The sequence below is a fragment of the Mycteria americana genome, chromosome 10 (genome assembly GCF_035582795.1).
Source record: "Mycteria americana isolate JAX WOST 10 ecotype Jacksonville Zoo and Gardens chromosome 10, USCA_MyAme_1.0, whole genome shotgun sequence".
In the NCBI taxonomy this organism is placed as follows: domain Eukaryota; kingdom Metazoa; phylum Chordata; class Aves; order Ciconiiformes; family Ciconiidae; genus Mycteria; species Mycteria americana.
Genome location: NC_134374.1, coordinates 23,338,859 through 23,360,970, shown reverse-complemented (window position 1 = coordinate 23,360,970; position 22,112 = coordinate 23,338,859). Strand labels below are relative to the sequence as shown.

General features: G+C 34.8%; 1 protein-coding gene across 3 annotated transcripts in view; it reads right to left on the bottom strand.

Annotated features, from left to right (window-relative positions):
* Nucleotides 1-22,112, bottom strand: part of CHM (CHM Rab escort protein) — a 99,813-nt gene that overhangs the window by 47,507 nt on the left and 30,194 nt on the right. For all 3 annotated transcript variants that reach the window (XR_012777265.1, XM_075512878.1, XM_075512877.1), the window contains exons 6-9: nucleotides 21,501-21,617; nucleotides 20,701-20,821; nucleotides 17,982-18,207; nucleotides 2,877-2,954 (exon numbers count right to left, since the gene is read on the bottom strand). Coding sequence is in view for 2 of the 3 variants with exons in the window: in XM_075512878.1 (XP_075368993.1) it covers nucleotides 2,877-2,954; nucleotides 17,982-18,207; nucleotides 20,701-20,821; nucleotides 21,501-21,617 (542 nt within the window). In the remaining variant the exon portion in view is untranslated. The remainder of the gene's footprint in view (nucleotides 1-2,876; nucleotides 2,955-17,981; nucleotides 18,208-20,700; nucleotides 20,822-21,500; nucleotides 21,618-22,112) is intronic.

Below are 22,112 nucleotides of genomic sequence, written 5' to 3'. Positions count from 1 at the left end.
TAAAAAATTAGATTTCCAAGTGGATTACCAAAACCTTAAAATAGGTATGTCTAAAAGTTTCACACTGTCTTCCCTGGATCTTATTTTCATAAACTATAAAAAGGGCTATAGTAACATGATAAAAGTAATTGTATAGTTGGGGATGAAATCTATTGTTCTCTGTATATACAGTTATGGGTAGTAAAAAAGTGAAAAGGCAATTCAACTAGATATAGAATGGGTTCTTATTTTTCTTGGGCTGGACAGAATGTTAGCCATGTCTAGAAAGGAGTTGGAATAAACTTTGGTGATATTTAGGGACTTCAAATTAAACTCCTAACTGTCAACAAAAAGTTTGAGAAGAAAATCAAGGCTGTAGCTACTACGTATAAATTTTCCTTACATGTACTAAAGCAAGAATATTAAAAATAGTGAAAAAGTAACAGCACTAAGATCTTGATGAAGTCTGGAAGCCTACGGAAGCTGCTTATAAAATAGTAATGAATACTGCACAATTTGATTAAATTTCTACTGTTGTGAGTGTAACCAATTTGTAACCAAGGTAAGCTGCCTCTGAAACTACAGAGGCAGCGGTAGTGACAACGAGATATGAGTTTGTCTATTACCAATTACTATTAATGGCCTGTTGACTCAAAAGCTCAGTAACTCATAAATACCCTCATTAACAATTTGATAGCTGATTTTTATTAGGCAAAACACTGAAGCCCAAAGTCAAGAGGAAATTAGAGCTGGTGCAGGAAGGGAACACACAGTAAGGCAAGAGATAACATTAAGACGGAAAAAGAAGGGAAAGGAAATAGTGATGATCTTAGCAACAAACTGGATAGCTTGCTAAGTAACACTCTAAGGAAAAGACTTAGCAAGTAAAAGCAGTATTGCATTCAGGTGAGAGAAAAGAAAACCAAGAGAAAATAATATAACTGAGTAAAAACATCTACCTGGGTCAGAAACTCAGCTTTCTGAGTGACATTTTTGCTATGGTGAAGAGGATGTTTGAAACTTTTTAAATTTTTTAGGGAAAAAAGAAAAAAAAGAGAACATTATAGGATCATTTTAATTGCTGAAAATACTTTCTTAAAAAACATATTTTGACCTAGGCTGCATTATTTTCATCATGTCTGTCTGACACTTCCCTTCTATACATTTTTTTTTTGTTTATTTTTATTTTGATGTAGAAATGCTACTTGGTAAAATAGCTGCTTTGAAACTACAGGAGACCTAAAAAGAAGCAAGAGAAGCAGGCAGGCAGCTCCAAGGAAGAGGCAGGTGACTAGACTTAGGAAGCTGGATGTGTCGTGCTGCTTCATATTCAGCATCAGATAATGGTATTATTAAAACCCAATGTTTTTGAAATAATGAAAGTCTGGTAAAAATATTTCAGTAATTCTGCACCTCAAAAATCTATCCTTTAGTTTTAACTGAAAATGGTATAACTGAACCACTAAAGCAGCCTAACAGCCTAAAAAAGACACTTGAAACCTATCTGGAACCCTGAGGAACTTATTAGATCCAAAACATAGAAGCAGGTTAAAGGAAAAGCAGCACTCCACCTTTTTTAGAATACTTATAACCTTAACAAAGAAACCGTTAATTTCAAAGGTCTTCAGAATGTGCAAAAGAAGCTGGAAACTGGGACAACCAGCACCACTGACCAGTTAAGATCTCCATAGAGCGGTGTTTGGAAGTTGCTAACAAGTAGGAGCTTCATCCCTCTGAAAGAGCAAGTTAACTATTTAAACATTATGGGAAAATAAAGCTCCCTACAGTAAAAGTTCAGATATTACTGTTAAAAAAACACTACAGAGTTTATGAAAGGGGCATAATTTCATTTGCATATGAATCAGGCACTTAAGACAACAACACGCATGATGAAATACTATCACATTTGCATCTCAAAGTCTAAAACTATGCAATGAACTTCAGAACCTTAAGGAAGTGGCAGAAAGATAAAATCTGGTGTTTATGGAATTTCAGGAAAAACAGATGCTACTTGACCATGTCGTGACAAATCTAGCTACAAGTAGCATGCTCAGAGAATCAAATGTGCAGTGCAACTGGAAAGTAAACACATTACACCATTAGTGTTTGTAGTTAATGATTTAGCTACTAATTTTCCTAATAAAATGTTACTACGTATTTTCTAGGTTAATTTTCAAAATTTTCTACAGAACAGTTTCAACTTGTCAATTACAGAAACTAAGCTGAAAACAGACTCTTGAGAGAGCCAAAGTCTGCAGTTAGACTAATATCTGATAGAATGTATATAACAGAAACCATGACAACTTAGAGAGGTGTGAAAAATGCCACTATGGAAAAAACTATGGGTTGATTTTTCTTAGCTCAACTTTAAAGCCGCCTACAGGCCCGATATTGTTGTAAAAGAATTTATCCTAGGATAAGAGGGCAGCATAGTTTATGACAACAATCTACCTAAAAACTCATTAAAGTCTTTTCTCTTGGAGTGACATGCATTATCAGCAAAGATTAATCTGATGAGTCTTTAGGTGAGCTCCATTTTTAAAAATGCAATAACAGAGGGCTTTGTTGTCATCTGATGAAAATCAATTAGAGTAGGTAAGGCCACAAGGAAAACTAACATCACTCATCACCAGCCCCCCGGCAGCTGAAATGATTTGTCTTCCAAGCTTGGGTGATCAGGAGCTGTAGTAATATCACAGGGAAATTAATTTAGTTTCTATATTCTAGACCCACTTTCCCTGTTCTGGAGGACCTATACACAAATTACTTTTAATCAAGGTTGATGTGTTATTAATACCAAGGAGGATCTTTGAAGAATCATTTTTTTTTAAATTGACTTAACACATTTTTCATCTGTATTTTGTATATAAACAGAAGGTTACTTATATTACCCTTACCGTCCAGATTCTTTGTCCACTACAAGGCACCGCACAGAATGGCGAAGACAATAGATACCACCAAATACAGCACACATCCTAGAAACATATTAGGAAAAAATAAAGGTTACTCCTAGCACGACTAATTGTAATCAATGTGAATGTGTGTCATAAGCAAGGCAAAGTACTGTACACACTGTAGTACATTTTTAATGACACGTCTTAATCTCTGAATCAGACAATCAAAAAAACCCAATCAAAATAAAACACGTCATATAGTTTTTGTAAAGGGTATGTTGTTAATTTTTTTTTTGTATTAGCATTTATCTTAGTCCTCTAAAGTGTAACTTTAGCTTGAACACTCATTCTCTGTGACCATCTTCAGTCATTCAGGATGGAAAAGCACCTATTTACTGAAGATGCACAGAATATCTACTGATATTCTGACCACGCTATGTTGCACATGGTGTAGCATAAAAATGTAAGAACACATGATAAGCATACCAACCTCCTACTAGAATTCTAAGTGTGATCAGAAGTTATTTCTCTACTCTTACAAAATGTACTGTGGGAACTTCATTGACTACAAGCAGCTCAAATTTTGAGGGCACTGCAAAGTGCCCCAACCGCATGAAGACTCCTTACAATCTAAAGATGACCTCTTACAAATAGTGATTCCTCCGGGTTCTGCCTATGTTATGATATAGTCACTTAAGATATTCTGTGGATGGACTGATGACAGAAAAATTTCCTAAATGAAAAAAGGAACCAGCTTCACAGGTCAGTTTTTCAAAAGCTGAAGTATACTAAGCTATCTAGCAGTCTTCCACTTACAAACAAAACCCGATGCATAAACGAAAGAAAATTATGCTAACCAAACATTAAGCCAATATCACAACTCATCTGTTTCTAAACTCTAAGGAGACTCAGAATTTAAAGAAACTAGATTATGACATTTACATATGAGGGACTCCATGTGAAGTCAGCCCACTGCAAAATTTCATCACTAGCCAGGCTCTTTTGTCACCCCCTTGAAGATATCTCTGACTAAAACTCTTCACCAGGTGAATCTGTCCTACGCACAAAGTCTGACACTGCTCTCCCGTAAAGCCGCACAGTAAAAGTACAGCTGGTCTGGTGATAAATATGATCCCAGGTTAATCCCCGCATCCTAACTTCCTGTATCTGCCAAAAGCCAGGCTTAATCTCCGGGGATTACTTTTCTGTTGATTTGATGCGACACAAGGTACATAAATTCACAAAACATGAAAGTTCAGTTTCTGCAAGTGACGCCTAAAATTTTTACTGGACCCACATTAACATTGCAATGACTGTGCTATCACTAGTTTTAACTTTTTTTTAATTCTAGCTCCTGAAAGATTCTAATATAAGCCCGCATTCTTCAAAATGCTGTCAAGCAAGTATAAACAACCAATATTCTTTTCACTATGTATTTAAAAAACTCTTTAAACTTTTTGTGAGAGCACTATAATGCAGAGAAATTCATGATCTTACAGAAACAGGATATATGTTAGAGATTCTCAAGGACAAAGCTTCATGATTAACTGTGAACTAAGATAAACGTCAGTCAGTTTTTTGTTTACAATGCATTATTTCAGGGGCATTCTTACTATAACAATAACACAAAATGCAGAAGATGAAGTTCTGTAGAACTTGGTGTGACAAAAGGTAAATCAGTAAGAACATTTAAAAAAATATTTTTCAAACTATGTTAAAAAAGAAATAATCGTCCTCTTTAAAATTTCCAGTCAGCACAGAAATTACTCCGTGGAAAAAGGTAAAGAAAAAAGATGGGGGAGGCATGTCTGATCCCTTACAATCCAATTCAGGTTTGGACTGTTTGCAATGTCTGATCCGTCTTGGGAACCTTTAATGTATTTATTTATTTATTTATTTAAGAATCTCCAGTGGTTCGTTCAGATCAATCAGCTATCGCTGACCTCTTCTCATGTATGCTGAAGAGAAAGAACGGACAAATACTTTGCATATTGACATAAACTGCATATTGTTTTCCCAGAGAGAACCGTTCTATCAAGAGACAACTGTCAAATGCTATCAAGTGCCATTTGACAATCCTTCCTTTGTCCTACAAGTTCAATACACCTGTGTTCTTCTTGTGATCCCTATTTTTCAAAAGTAAATAGCCTCTTACAAGTAAATCTTAAAACAGTTTGTAGCACATTCAACACAGTGACACACAGTTCCATTTTACCACGCTGGAGAAGGACACTGTAAGTTTTCTGAGTTCCTGTTATTCACCCAACCATTTGATGTCCAGCTCACAGATGGAAGGACAGAGCTGCAACTGGGAGGGCATAAAAATTAGAAATTACACCTGCCCTTTCATTAACTGAGTCCTCCTAGGTATTGTATTTAAAGTAAGAATTTGCAATTCTATTTATCTTTTGGTAGAATTTACACTGTAATTTAACAGATTAGTGTGACTACATTTCTAAGACCAGCCAAAGCAAACCATCAATATGAGAAAGGCAGGCGGGTTTGGTCGAACATCGTTCTCCCAGATTTCTGGGACGATAGCAGGATTTTCCTGGTTTACAAACAGGTTTGGGGTTTTTTTGTTGTTGTTTTTTGTTTTGTTTTTAAATTAAAGAGCTTTAGGTATCTGTTCATCGATAATGAACTTAAAAAAGAAAACTTTCATTTTGCAAACCTGACTTCCTAAAATTGAATCCATATTGGCATTCAAAAGTCATATTAGACAGTGCAAAGACAGTTAGTACCGCAATACCTTTTAAACCGCATGAATGACGCAGCACGGTAAACGGCTGAAGTGTGTTACCAACTCACATCTCTTCTGGGTTGTACTCCAAAAGACAGCAGTCTAAGGAAATGTCAGCAGTATCACTTACTACTGGCTGAATCAGAAGATCCACTTCCCTAGAAATACCTCTTCTACCCATGCAAAAGCAGGGAGAACATACACCATGTTGAATCCCAACCTTGGTTGTCTGGAGATTGTTGAAGATGACACAAAGGTTAAACATCCACTGAAGAATTATTGTAGAGCCTTGAGCTACGGGCTTATTATCTCTAATGCTGCAATCAATGGCTTCTTGCCTGACAAAGCATGTACTAGGATCTTTCAAACCAACTCAGATGAATTTATTTCATATGTTGTATAAAAGAATAGCACTATTAACCTAACTAGAACTAAGATTCCTTTGTTAAAAACTATAAATTATATTTTTCCTTTGACTTCAACCACAGTCAAGGGCTTTTTGATATATGCACTTTATTTTTCTAGCATGCTTTGAAAGAACTTTGCTGCTTGGCTGCGCAAAAATGTGAATTACTTATTTTCAAGAGTAGCCTGCTATCCAGTGGAGGAGGGCATGACCTGTTTTCATCGTAGGCCAGCGGAAAACTTCTCTTTTTAAATGAAAATGGAAAGGAATTTTGATTGTGTTGTGTTAAACAATTACAAAGAGCCAAAATACCTATTAAAACAGCCTAGCATGAAAAATGACATGATTAGGAACTTGCCAAAATTATTTAAATACAGAAATTGAAATATTAAACTAAATGGCATCCCAATAATTTATGACAAAGTAAAATCATTGCGCTAACATTACTTTCATACAATAGGCTATTCAAGATGATTTGACTGTACACTTCAAGTACAAGGCAACTCTTTGATACCATTAACCCTAAATGACAGACATTTAAACTGATATTACTCTAATTAACTGGCGACTGCCTACACCAATAATTCAAGTTTTGCTGAAAGATAGCAACAACACTGTACTCAACTTCAACTTTGCCCTGGTGACATCAAATCATATTACAGCTAAATTAACAGTTGTGAAAATTTTTGGCCTGGTAGCCCTCCATCAGCCTTTAAATGCCATTTCAGTTTCCATCAAGGCAGGAATCAGCAGTTGTAATTTTTAATACAGCTGTGAAACAATAGGACATATTAAAAGCTGAATTTTTGACAGCATATTCGCGATGATTTATGAGTTTGTATATAATTTGATTATTCTATTAATTTTACTGATTACTGATTCAGCTAATACAGTGAAGGTCACTTACAAAATAAATCTTCATTACATTTCACAGAAAGTAACTGCCTCCAACTAGTTGTTTTCTTTAATTAAACACTAATGTAACAAGAGAGAAAATAGGCTTCAGGGTTGCTGCATCTGTTGCTACAAGAGGAGTTTACTGCTTTGATGTAATCCTCTCCGATATTAATTGAACAAAAATAGAACGTCTCTCCATCTGACATCTTGATTTTCAACACAGAGATACCATAAACACCCTTAAATTACAGACCTACCCATACTTCATTCTGAAACTACATAAAAGAATTGGAAAACCGTATCACATAGTTTCACTCCAAAAAAGTAGGTTTTATTTCCAGCATATAGTTTGTCTTCTACTTTCTAAAATGCATGGAGCAACTCATTAAAAAATTGAATATTCCTCTCCCCAACTGTACAGTCTTCTATAGCAAAAACTATTTGCTTCCCTCCTTAAAGATTAATATTGCACGTACAGCACAGCAAGCTTTGGAGAAAGATCAAAGAAAAACACGCCAAGTGCTGACTTAATGAATTGTCCCGTTACAATTTATTTTTACACACAGAGTAAGCTGTAACCCGGTTCTTATGTTAAATTCTCTGTTTCCTGAAAGGTCCCTAGAACTTCAGCATTTCTACAATATTGTGGTATGTTCTAGAAACATTGAAAAGTAGAATGCAGACAAATCAAATCAATAAAATGGCTACAGTTAAGAAAAATAGATCGTTAATTTTTCCAACACAGAGTTCCCATAAAAACGTCAAATCTCAGCACGTGCACCCACCCAGATGAAGACAAAAAAAAAAAAAAAACAAAAAACCAGCACCAAAGAAATAATGAAGATAATAATCAATGTTAACCAGAACTGTCCTGGTATTTGGAGAGCTATTGGAAAGGATAATAGGTGACAATAAATGCTTAAGGAAGTAAAGGAAGAGTCAAATATTTTGACTTTTTCCTGAGGACTATGTTCGGCATTTCTGTAAAATTTAAAAAAGGTCCTGAAAGATTATAGGATCAGCCTTGTTTGTAAATCCAATTAGCAAAATGACAGTTTTAAAACTGTCAGAAAGTTCCTGCATAGTTATCAACCAGAAGTTAGTTAACTTCCAAAGAGTATTTTGCAGGAACCACAATTTTGATGCCTGTACTCATATAGCAGGATGATTTCTTTCACCAGATCTTCACTTCTGTCCTAGCATGGTAAAACTGAAGGAAATCCTATCACAGTGACTGGGAAACGCTATAGAAAGAGTTGCTGTAATGGCAAAGCTCCCAATCAAAACACTGGGTGGGGAAAGAAGAGCAAGGACTTCTGCTCATTTGAGTTTCAGCAAACTCTTTTAATGGAGGAACACAGCAGGCAGGAGTGGTGACAGCTCAGGGAGAAAATGCCACAGCTGAGAGAGGGGCTGGGGAAAAAAAAAAGTAGCCCAGTCAAATGTCATTTTATAGCAAATTTCATATTTGATATTTTTTCTAGGGATTTAAAAGACAAATTTCATCTTAAAACTAAGAAATCGCTCCTTTTTATTGTATGGGATTTAGACTGCTATATATATAGAAATATACAGTCACATACTGTGAAGAGTTCTATTAGGGCATATAGTATTTGTCAGTAATGTAGGTAACAAGATAAAAACTGGTGTACTTGATTTTGTTTAGAGCACAAAACTGAAGAATCTGAGTAATATACCTACTTACCACTTACCCTAAAATGCATTAGGCCCTCTGTGCACTTTTTTCCATAATTACAAAACAGATTTGTAAGATAATTTAAGTCTATTTCATCAGAGTCTGGCAAGGATTAGTATTTATTGTTCGTGATATCTGAATGGCCAAATCTGCACTGAAGTGCAACTACTTCAAGAGTTTTAACATTTGAGTTCCTATTATGTGATGTGCAAGTTTAGGGGTCTGGCAAGTCAATGCTGCCTTTTATGGGCTCAAGGTTCCAATTCTGTTTTCCGAAACTCAAATGTTAGAAGACATTGCAATAAAAATCTTAGTTCATCATACGTTTTTATGTTCCTAGACTTCCAGTCTTGCTTCACGTAAGTGTAGATTTATTAAGCTGTTTCTAAAACCTGAGAAAGTTCTGTTGACAAAAATAAGACCGTGGATAAGCTCTGTTTTCAGTTATCAAGCTGTCAGTAATTTAAGCAACTGCACTATTGGCAAGCTTATTACTAACACAAGAGCTACGTTACTAATGACTGTTGTAGAAGAGTTGTTTAGAGAGTCTAAGAGTGGTACAAAAGAAGCTTAGTTGTATCCATTAATAAATTCCTAATATAAATAAATGAGGCACCAGTTTATCTAATAATGCACTTGAAAGTCATTAACACCACAGAAATTTTCCGTAATTACATACCCTTGTTAGCTATTCTCTTCTACAAAACTTCCACTATTAAACTAATTTCCCATCTCCCACATTTAAAATACCCACAGAACAAAAATACTCATTTAAGAAATACTGAAGTTGTACAAATATGGTAATTGTAGAAAAAGGTGCTAACATGTGTATGGTATTTTACAACAATCTGCTCTGGAATAGCAGCTGCTTAGCTTTAAGTCATTTCTGAAGCAAAAGTCTACTTCTATTCACAGTCAGTGCTGCACTTCAGAAGAGTTTGGGTTCAAACACCCTCGTACGGGCTACATGAACGTGGCCGGTTCAGCCTCTCCTTGCCTGGAAGGGTTACGCAGGCTGTTCTACCACACACAGCTGCTGATTCAGCAGATGTGACATTCTCTTTTCTGCTACATCCTTACTTTTTGCAGAAGAAAAATTTGTAGAAGTAATATTTGACAGATTAAACCTGCACTTTGCAAGAGAGTGTACAACCCCCCCAACTTCAGTTTCTTGTAGGCTCTTACTGCTGCTGAGTAAGAAAAAAAGATGCTAACTTCATGAGAGGTACACAGGAAGGAGATACTCTTGAGAACAATCCTCTGTACAACAGGAAATAAAAGAACCTCTGCAGGAGAAAAAAAGACAGACATTTAGCATACAACAATTTTGAAAGCAAAGTCTTTTGTGTAAGATTTAATCCAATTTCTTGGCTTATGAGAGAACAAAATAAATGTGACATCCTACAACTTGGAACACTTAAGAGGGGAAAAAAATATCTGTGCAAGAAGTAGGTCTTCCAACGCTCATGAAAGAAGAAAATCCCAAATCTGACCATAAACTCTTGATGACTAGATTACTCCATGGTAACAGGTCTCTTGATCAAATAAATTAAAAAAAAAAAAAAAATCAGATTTGTGTCAAGTTTTAGATTTGCACTCTTGAACAGAACTGCTCTTTCCAGCATAAGTGTTTTGTGGGGTTTTGTTTGTTTGTTGTTTTTTAAAAATAAACAGCCTGGGATTTAGATTTCTTAAATAAAGTATTTAGAAAGAATGATAAATTTCTTTAAAGTTTACCAAATCAACCTAACAAGTTATTTACAAGAAAATCTCAGGAGGAGTGAAAATGAATAAGACTTTAGCAAACACTTATAAGTCACAAAGAATTATGAAAATTTATTGGGTAAGAGTCAGCCAGAAAAAGTTCCATGAAACTATTAAGGGAAAAGTATTGTCACTTGTTGAGGCAAAAGGGGATATTAATAAGTTCTGTTTCAGAATAAATTTATTGTGCTTCCAGAAACTGCAAAGTAAATCCAAACACCGTTGAAAGATGACAACTGATATGATGAAATATGAGGCTACTGTCTTCTCAGCAAAAATTCAAAATTTGAAGTAAAGAATTTGAGACTAGGTCTAAAATAAGTAGTTCCAGAGCACAATGTAAAAAGTGCTGTCTCTTAAAATAACAACATTGTTAACCCTAAGTAGTCTGTTCAACAAATTTAGCCAGTACACTTGCATCTCGCTTTACAAAATTATCTAAAAACAGACCTCAAAGCGAAGTTGCTAGAAAATTAACTTGCAGTTTGGGCAAAGACCTGAAATGAACTGCAGGATAAACACCACATTTTAACCATATTGTAGCTGTACTAGTATAGCTGCTTAAGGAAAGGTTACGGAATTTGAAAGAAGAGTGGCTTAATACTGGCTTATTAAATTGAAGAATTATATAAACATTTTTCAAGGCTATTGCAATTAACCTAGATTCACTAAAAAGTAGTGTTAAGAATCATTCTCTGGGATGCTAAACTCAAGAAACAGATGATTTCCCTGAAAGTATGGTGAGGATCCATCAGGCAACATATTCAGCTATTTAACTAGCAAGTGTCCTAGACATTACGGCTAAAGCATTGTGGAAATTGCAAGAAATTACTACACAGCAGGAGGAAAAAAAAGAAAAAAGAAAACAGAAAAAAAAAGTTCAGTGGTTTCTGTGATGGTAGTTAACTACAACTGCACTCTGAAGACTAATCTCTATGGAAGGTAGAAGTATGAGACCTGCCTGGCTCGAAGTTCTATCGACCTTGTAACAGAAGAAGCTGTTCCTTGCACAAGGTCCTTTAGCTGCAATTATACAACAGTTCTGCCCTCAAAGAGAAGCTTGGGAGCTCAGGACCGTAAGGCAGAGATACAAAAACTAGAAACCAGTCGCTAAGCATTAGCTCATCTATAAAATCCATTTATGTGCTCTCTGCCTCCAGAAAAGACATAAAAATTCAAGTTATCTTAACCCTCAATGAAATTCAAGGACTATTTTACTAATTCAGTAATGTTTTGGAAGCTACCTTTCTCCGTCTTCAAGTTTAATGAAAAAGGACTCTGCTAAACTACATTTGCATTACATCCCAGATTTGCTCCAATAATAAAACATTCATGTAATTTCCATAGATGATCTGATAATGCCGTAACATATTTGCATGTCCGAGTCCTAATTCTCAGGAATAATATATAAGCCAGAATCTGCACATCCCTACACAAGCAGTGAGTAATTTACTTGTTAAGAGATAATACCAAACTCTGTATTAGAAATACTTCTTTCATATTATCATCATTGTCTTAATTATTAAAGTGAATAATTACTGAAATATCATCTCATTATAGCATTTGCATTTTGTACTTTTAAGTTCCAAAGATGTTTGTAAAATGAAGCAAGAATGATCAAGAATGAGAGTAAGACAGTGTAAGTTATTTTCAGCCTTTTTTAATATGGAATGTTACATTTATTTTTCCTATGCCACAGGGTATATTCTAATTCCTAGAATACAATTTCTTGACTGAAAACCTTTTCATGCCTAATTAGGGATCTGAAATCTATATACTTTGACAACATTCATACAATTCAGATCATCCCATGTGATATATTCTAATGGTTGAAGGCCTTCACGAGGTATAAACTTCTGAAGAACACGGTATTTCTAGTTAGTGCAATAATAAGGAACAGAAAGGCTCTCGTATTTGTAAATAATTTTTTAAACAAAGAACGGACAAACATCTCACTGAGAAGAAGGATAAAATCTAAAATGGGAAGGTATTTTCAAAGTTTCATACACTTAGAATGCATTTCACAACAGAGGTTATTTCCAAATTAAAAGTCTTTTCCTGTCAAATTCTGAGAAATAATGTGGGCAAGGACACAAAAGCATTCCATAGCTTTATTAACGACAATGCTCACTGATCTGTGAATAACCTGAAAAAAATGAAGATTATTGAGTTACTTTACCAATCTATCCATCCATCACTAGTGAACAGGTCTCAGAATGATGGATTATCTCACTTCCCTGATGTTTATCCCAAGAAAGGGTTTCTCCTTAGAGGGAAAAACAAACAACTGATCCTACAAACACTCATGCTAACTACGCTTGCCCGCTTTGCATTCATCTGCCAACAAAGTGAAGAGAAACAGATCAAGTTTGTCTTTAAAAGCCAAACTACATCGAAGATTTTATCATTTCACTAAAATGCAAGTGAAAACAATTAAGAAGAAAGCAGCATTGCAGCTACTCTTACTATTCGGTATTTTAGTAAAAACCAAGTAATATTGACAAGTTGTCAGCAATTTCAAAATAAATGTTCAGGTCCAAAGAAGTGGAATAATCCTAAGTGATAAGAGATACATAAATGTGAAAATCATGTATTTTGAAATGTAGGACTGAACTCGTATCTCAGATACAGCCTATGTTTTTTAAATCACCTGTGATTCTTTCACACTTGCATAGAATTGCACACATGCTAAGTCTCAAATCTGTCACATCTGATCGTCACAAGGAATTAACATTGTTTGAATTTCTCATTAATATGCCAAATCACACCATTAACATAGAGAAAAGTTATGCATATTGCTTACATGTAGAGACATGATACTCATTTATAGATTCGAATTAAAAAGTTGTTACACTAAATTGTTAATATATTGATTCTAAGTGCTTACTACAGTCAGGTTTCCTAAGGTCTAGTCTTGATTTCAGAACACTAAAACCTTCCTAGAGACTGTAACAGGGACATAATTGGAAGTGTTAAAGTACCTGAGACTACCTCAGAAGCTTCGACATTTGTAGCAGATAATAGCTCAAATGTAAGGGTAAAAACTGATTCTTCATTTTTGGAATATATACAGGAACCTTCCAAATCAATCACACAATCCATCGTATCTCAGCCTGGACTCTTAATCTTCTTGTAAATATAGGGGTTGAAAGAGATGAACCGTCTTAATCAGATCTTTCCTCCATCACAAAATTACTACTGTCACTAGCACTGACACAAAAATGACTAATTTCGGCTAGACTCTGTAACAACTACTAAAAAAAGTTTACACTGCCCACCAAATACATACACAATGGAAAAGTTCAAAGCCTATTTATAGGAAATGCAAGTCATTAACTGAGCACCATAAAAGTCAGTGAATCACTAAGTCCTATGGCAAAGCAGTCCTATGGAAAGTCATTCTACCACCTCAGCCCTATTACCACGACCGCATCTGTCAACTCTTGGATGACTCTTTAAGAAAGAGAAAAAAGACATGATGTGTCACCCCCTAGAACCTCTGTGAGACGACAGACGGCATACAGTCTCCAATTCCCACTAAAACTTTCAACGGGAAAAAACTGCACTACTACTTCTCAAAAAGTCTCGCTTCCATTTGGATATTTGCAAGAGTCCAGAAAAAAGAATCTGAAACCAAACTGAAGAGAAACTATGCACAGTCTCTGCCAAAATTCAGCGCGTTCACAAAGCAAGCACTGAGGAAGATCACAGAAGCGAGGCCACAACCTACAACTGACTTCTCAGCTGTCATTCATTAAACAACACTGGTCATGGGTGAAGAGAATCACAACTGAAAGCTTCCAGAAAGACTTCCTCTCAAAGGAAAACTGAAAATAAGAGGCATATTTCACTGAGGTGAACTGTAAAAGTGAACTATATGAAATAACAGTTGTATAAATAGCACTTCCAAACACTCCTCAAAACCATAAAAACGCAAAAAGTTTTTGCTTCTGAAAAACTGGAAGGAAAGAAAGGAGATTCAAGTTACAAAAGAGGAATTTTGTACAACATACAAAAGTAAGTATGTCCTCATATTTGGCAACTATTTCATATTTTTAAGTCAAATATGGGTTTTTTTCCCAGTTACAAAGTAAAATTTGGAAACTGACAATTTTAACATTAACCTCCTACATCAGAAAATATTTGGGGTATTTCCTGATGTTTTCTAAAAACAGAAAAAAAATCAAAGTCACACTAAATATTCTAAATGTTGTACCACTGAGAATTTACAGTAATGATGACCAGTTATAGTTTTTCTTCAGTGACTTTTTTTTCAAGAAAATGAAAGCTGTATTACAGATTCGCAACAAACATGTTAACAGCAAACTGCAAAACATATATTGATTTCCCCAGCGGCCTTACATATTGAAGTTTTGGTGTCTTATGTTTACCATATCAAGTGTAAAGCCTTGCTTTGATTTTCCTCAAGAATGAGATATTACTATGTTTATTTTGACTAAGCATAATACTACTACTACTTCATTAGAAAGGAAGAGACATACCAGGAAGTTTGAACCAAAGGAAGCTGTTATACAGGCCAGTAAAGTTTTGCTGCTTGTCAGCTCGGAATAGCATGAGGCTCCCAACGACCTTCCTTGTACCACGAATCCAATTTATGGAGATAGAAATCTCACATCTGTACCTCGACATATTGGGAGGTACATTACAGTGATATAAAAGTTTAATTTTCTCTCCTAAACCATACCTGTTTAAACCAATAAAGAACTAACACTGCTTTTACTCACTCAAGTGTCGTCAGTAGTTATAAAACGTTGTACTGTTTATGCAGAATTCATTTAGAATGCAAGGATGTGACTTACAAATGTCTTTGACTCATTCACATAAATATGCATGCACGCCATTTATAACAGTAGCCTTGATGAGAACACACAGTGTAACTGGCTGCAAGAAACGCTTAAGAGGTTTACATTAAAACAGAATATAGAACGGTGGTTAGAAATCACGGAACAGGTGACACCTTACGCTGATAACCTGGTGATAAAAACTGTAGGGTATGATGTATAGGTTGTGGCTTTACCACTTTACTATACAGTCTGAACAGTATTCTTCGGATACTGCTCAGTTTTAGCAAGACACACTACCTAAGGCACCACATATAAAAATTGTGATTAATCTCAAAAAAAATTGTGATTGCCTCCTAAATTGTTCACTTAAAAACAAAGACATTTAGACTTTATTTTGTATTAGAATGTTTGTAATACAAACCTTTTAAAAGTATAATTACCTCTTGGTTTGGCAGAGTAATTTGCTTCAACTATTAAAATACTGTCCTTCTTGTACGACTTACAATTTAACAAAAAAACCCTAAAATGCAGCAATCAATGGGCATAAATAGAAAGTTTATGCCCATCTGAAGAATTCCTGTGATCACAGAATGATTTTCTGATAAGAACATTGATAAGACTTCTAGACACCACTATTGGTAACTCTTGAAATATATTGCTGTTACAGATCAGAAAATTGCATGTGCTGGCTATTAAACAAAATAAAGCCAAAGCGCTTTCAAGAATGCCAGAAAAATTATATTGAGAAGAACCTACAGTGGAAAAAATGTAACTAAATTCTAATTTCAATTTTAATTTTTAAATTTACTTTTTTCCCAGGTATCTGAGGCCACAGAAGGTCTAATTGCAAAACCTGTGCCACTATAATGGCTCTGATAATCTTTTGATTTATTAATCTGTTGGTCACGTACAGATACCTGGTCCCACACGAAGTCCTATAAAGACAGCAAGACATTCATAAAATCTACAAACACTAGTTCTTTTTCGCAAATTGTCTGTCCGAGTACTTAATTACATAAGACCACATTTTTAAAAATCTCCATAGAAATATGGTTTAGGGTACAGATGAAAGACTACTGACAAAAGACAAAGTTACCAAATAACATTTCTATTCAATGTGGTACAGAACAATGCCTAGTGGTCTAATGAACTAATGGAAACATTAGGTAATCTACGTGTATACATCACGTAGGACAATTCCACGTGGTCTTCATTAGTTGCTAAGGCCAAATAAGACCTTCCACAATACGGCCAGCTGCTTTATAGGTACCTTCCATGAACTATGACAATATTCCAGAATGTTTCTATCAACATATAATAGCATCCATCCTATATACTGCCAAATAGGCTCAAGCTGCTAATACCATTCTTCTAGCAGTTAAGTACTGTTATAGAGAAGAAAAACAGAATCTACCATACAGACAAGACAGGAAGTTAATGTCCAATAGCGTGCTGTAAACCAGAATTTCTTAATAGTAGCACACATGTAAAAAGCAGAACTTGTCCACCAGCAAAGAACAAAGCAGGTAAGACTTTGCACTGATATTTAACGGCATGATATACAAATGTATCACTCAGACAACAAAATGGTCTCACCATGCAATACTGCTTTTTTAAATAGAGCTAATGTTTACTTCAGACCTACAGGTTACTACATTAAAAACCCACATAGAGCAGATGGAAAGGCTGCTTGCCAGCAAAATAAAAGATTAAAAAAACCCCTCAGCCTTTTAAAAGCCAGTTGAACTGTTGGAAACAACTGAAAATTAAAACCGCCCACCCTCTGCACATGTATTCTTGATGGTCCCCAAAAGCATCCATCAACAACTCCTCTGCTAGAACTATGATCCCTAGCACACCTCAGGAGTCACAATAAAGACTGCGTTATCATTGCCCACAGATCAAGTAAAGAGGTTGAAGTGAATGTTGTTTTATCCTGGAATCAATAGGATTTTTTTGTTTTAATTACTTTCTAGGGCTCAAGTAGTGGAGAACATATGGCTGCTGTTTAAGATGTTAGAATGTAAAACTGCAGTCTGTATATGGCTCAGCGTAACAGGGCTTCATGATATCTTTTCTGCTGTTCAAGTCATAGGTGGAAGCTTGTGGTCTATATAGATCTACAAAATGATGCCAAGAGAATAAGGACATGATTTCACATCAGTTGCCCTGTTCTTGTAAGTCTGTGATGTAACACAGGTGAAAGAATTACATAATTTTTAAAATTTAATAATAAACTGGACATGTGGCATAATTTTACTTCTTTCAGAAAAATCCAGTTCATTATTAAATATCTATCTATGAATGGTAGATGCACTCTCAGCATTAATTAGTAATACAAATTGAAAACATGTATCTTCCTGTAACTTCAGGAAGACTGAAACACAAATTTTCTCAACCTACCAAAATGCAGAGTCATCCTTTTGAACAGACATTGCTCCAAGTCTCCCCTGTCAGTTTTAAAAAGGGATAGCTACACATGAGATAAACTACCTCTTTCTCATTTCCTAGTACTTACTACCATAGGCAGCCACTACAACACCCAGCTACTACAAGCTGCATCTGTAATACAATGAAAATTGTTTCAAAGCATTAGAGCAGCGTAATTCCAACTTTTTTTTCTCTTTTCTCCTTTTTTTTTTTGAGGGGGGGTAAGTTCATAGCCAATGAAAATGTAAAGCAAACAAAACCAACATTAAATTGTTTACAGGATGATTCCTATTGAATGATATCTATTAGCATTAGGTTACCAAGGATTTCTTTTTTTGAAGATAGGTATCAGAAAAGTGAAGCTTACCTGCAGAAGCACTGTGGAATCTCTCCTTGACCATACAGAGGAAACAAAAATGGTGTATTGCCATAGCGGCCAAGGCACTGAAGAAATTTTTTTGTTGCCTGAAGACCTTCAAGAGTGCTGCAATCAGTCTCTGAAACCATTGCAATAGAGTGAAGAATGAAGTGCTGCAAGCTGGGTGTTAACTTCCGTGTTCTTAAGAACTGAGCAAATGTACTGTTCTCATAGTCTGAGGAAAAAGTAAATTTAGATGAAGGGTATAATATAACATTTGTATTTTCTCATATGCTTTAACTTAAATAAGTACTTTTGTATTTAAATGAACAAAGCAATTGAGTTTTCCAACAAACATATTGCTGAAAATGGATAATCCAAGTCAATGAAAATTTAAAAAATTACTCCTAGTAATTTTTTGAGGTGAGTTTTCTCAGAAGACAGAAATATCACTCCATTAAAGTATCTCAAAATAACACAAACCCATTGTATGAGTCTCCAACAGTCTAGAAAGCAACCTCTAAATATGGCTTCATCTATTCATTATGTTAGACTTGATCTAAACCCATCTCTCAATCGTGTGAGAGAAGTGAGAAACTGTGGACAAAAATCCATTGAGGTGCCTTGGGACGCTGTTTCCTGTAAATTACCCAAAATATTATACCTGAATGACACCCATTCAAGAAGAGTACTGCTGAATTCAGAGTGATATGGTCAGAGTATATATTTATGCGCAGAGAAGCTATTCACATAGTGTCTTAATCCCAGGATGAGAAGGCGCAATATTTATTTCAAATTGATGACTTGCTTGCAACAAACAAGTATGGATGCGACACAAAGACAGGGATGAGGAAGCATGTCTCCCCTTTAAATTAATACTACTGCTGACACATTTTGAAATTCAAAGAAACACAAGTCTTTCAGGAGATATGTAATGCATGTGTTGCATGCCACTGATACACTTCTGAAAACCTTTAGTTATCTTAATAACTAAATTTTTTTTTTTTCCCAGGAGAAGACTCTATTTAAGCAATAGTATACTTTCATACTCTTCAGAAATCTGCTCTTAAGCTCATTTCAGTCATGGATAAATTCATAGGTAATTCAGGAACACTTCCATCAATGCTGAGACTAGTATTATCAAGCTATATATTCTGTTCAAAATTCAACCACTGTTTTATTACAAATGTATCTTACTACCCTTTGTACAGCCATGCAGCAAGTCATAAAATGACAGGGTTTTTTTGTTTTATTATTCTAAAAAAATTCTCAAGTTTTTCCTCATGTCAGACTTCTTACATAATTCCAAATTTTACAGAAAAAAGCTTTAAAAAAATTCTTCACTATCATGAACTCTCCCTGCTAAAAGTCTGCCTTCCCACGAATGTAATGACCTCACCAAGAGCAATTTTAAATTTCTGAAGTCTTTACATTAGACTAATCAGACTCAAAATATTCCCAATTACTTCCCAGGCTATTTTAAAATGTAGGAATAAAATCTGTTTAACTACCTCTGGAAGTAAAATAAATCTAATGTCATTTAGGTACATGAATCAATGGATTCATTTAAAATTGATGTGGCCTCTCCTTTTTTTACTTAATAAATTTTCTAAATACCACCTATACTCTCACTCTGAGCACCTTCATTTCTTCCATCAGCAGCAAACCTGAAATTACCTGTAATCTATAAACCACTTCAGTCTAATGAGTTTTTCCCCCTTCAGGATTTTCTGGAGTTCATCACAGACTCTCTTTCTCCTCATCTTACCACATCATTTTCGATATTGACCAATTCTCTCTTGCATATGTTTTAAAATAATTTTCTCTAATGTTTGTACCTAATCTAAGGGTCTTGTTCAAGTAATCAAACCAATACCAGTATCTTAACAATTCTTTTTTTTTAACACTAGATTCTTTCAAAAATACTGCCTAGCCAAGCTACTGTCAAGCTACAAAAGTGCCAATATGGTTCAGTCTGAAATGTACATCAATAGTTTAACTATTTCTCTTTCCTCATTATTTCTTTTTGATAATTTTCTTTTTTTGCCTTAGTTTACTTTTAGACTCCAAGAACTGAGACCATCACTTCAATCTTTGTACCCTGAGATGCATAAACCCAAAGCAGAGAGTGGGTTTCCATCGCCTTCCTTCTGTTAGCCAATTTTCCTCTTTGACCTGATGCTCATTATTCTTTGCACATTATGGCTCAAATCTATTCAGATTTTCTCTCATCTAAATAAGCCATCAGTTGATAAAAGCACTTTGAACTTGCCCTCTGCAACTAAAAGGCATTAAATCACATTTATTTTCAAAGTTAAGAAATTCCATTTTATCCATTTCTGATGTTGTGGCAACATATTGTGAAGATTTACATATTATCCAAAAAAACGGAAAAGAAAAATCAGGTACATCACACCATATTAAAAAAATCCCTGGGAGGGTGGAGGAAACACCTAAAAATGATAAAAAACATTTTGCAACTTTGCTGTAATATATAATTTTGCTGTTAAAGAAAAACGTAAATAATAAATGACGTGGGAACTAGAAGAGCAAGTGCTTAAGTAGAAGAATTTAACATTGAAGTGAAAAGGTCACGAAAAGGTCAAAGCATACTTTGAAAATGAATCCATAAAAATAAATTGCGTGAAAAGACAGGAGAGCTATCAAAATTGTGTATAACTGAATGAACTCATAAGAAGAGAGTGTACACTGTTCAATGAAACCCTACCTTGGTATTCATCAGGGTGTTGTTCATAGTCCAAACAAAATGTCAAAAATTTCATTAGCATTCTCTTTTCCACCATAGTGAGCTGTCTGCTGTTGAAGACATCTGCTCTAGAACAAGGTACCTGGAAAATATTTTTTAATAATTTCAGATACTTTCCATACTCTGGATAGGAAAAGCATCAAAGCAACACTATAGTCTGATTACCTAACAAACATTTTAAACTACTATTTTCTATTATAGTTATTTTCTTATATATTTCTTTCCATTATTTTCTAACTATAATAAAAGTTACCAATTTTCCACAATAAAAATATTTTAAAATCTTAAGCCTCTTCCCCATTTTATTTCCCTTCCATTTCACTTGCATCTCTGATTGCAGAGTTAATCAAAAGAGTTTGTATTAACTGTGCCAAAATCTCCTGTTGCCATTATCAGACCAATGACTTCCCTTGTAAGTAGCAGAGAGACAAATCAAGTCTACGCTAGGAATTTGAAAACCTAAAATGTGTGAATCCTTAAGAATTAACTGCCAAGTTGATCATGGTCTAAATATTTGACAAGAGGCAAAGATTTATGTCAATAATTTACTGGACTGCACATTCTTATTTTAACTTTTTTTTTTTTTTTTAATATTTATGTATAACACATACAAACCCCTTTTCATTCCAGAAATGAAATAAAAATCAGAATCTTAAGGAAAAATACTAGCTTATTGTTACAAAACTCTCAAGAAACCAATGTCAAGTTTCTTGACTTCAAAAGATGAGATTAAACATATGCAATACAACCCTTTACAATACCTGTTCTACTTTTCCTTCTCGAAAGGCAAGAATTCGTGTCGCATTTTTAAACTCTGCATATCTGCTAACGTTCGACTTAATCAGAAGGTCAATTAACAGCCCGCGGGAGTAAAGCAACTGCAGAGTGAAGAAAAAAAGAAAACGGTGAGTAAAGACAAAGTGCTTACACCAAAAGAAAACAGTGATACCAACAGTATTCGTTTGTAAGGGAAACTGAAAGAAATTGAAATTTCTTCAAATATTTACAAATACACACAGTGAAGTAAAATCTGAATAAAAGAATATCAAAATATATTATGTGCAAAATATTAAATGAACTGAAGTGACCATACAAATTGAGGACACAAAGCAATCCACAGGAGAGAAAGGGAGAAGGTGTCAGCCTACTGCTCATTTAGTTCTATTAGTCTGGGAGTCATAGCTTAAGACAATTTTTCGTATTGTCATCTTGGATAATTTCTTTGTATTGTATGCTATATATCCCCGAACACCTATTTTACAACCTTCATTTCCAAATATAAGTACAAGAAACTGCCTGTGTAAATCATCACTAGTTGTTTCTTAAATTACCTGAAATGATAATGCCACATTCTCTAAATGTAAATTCCTTAA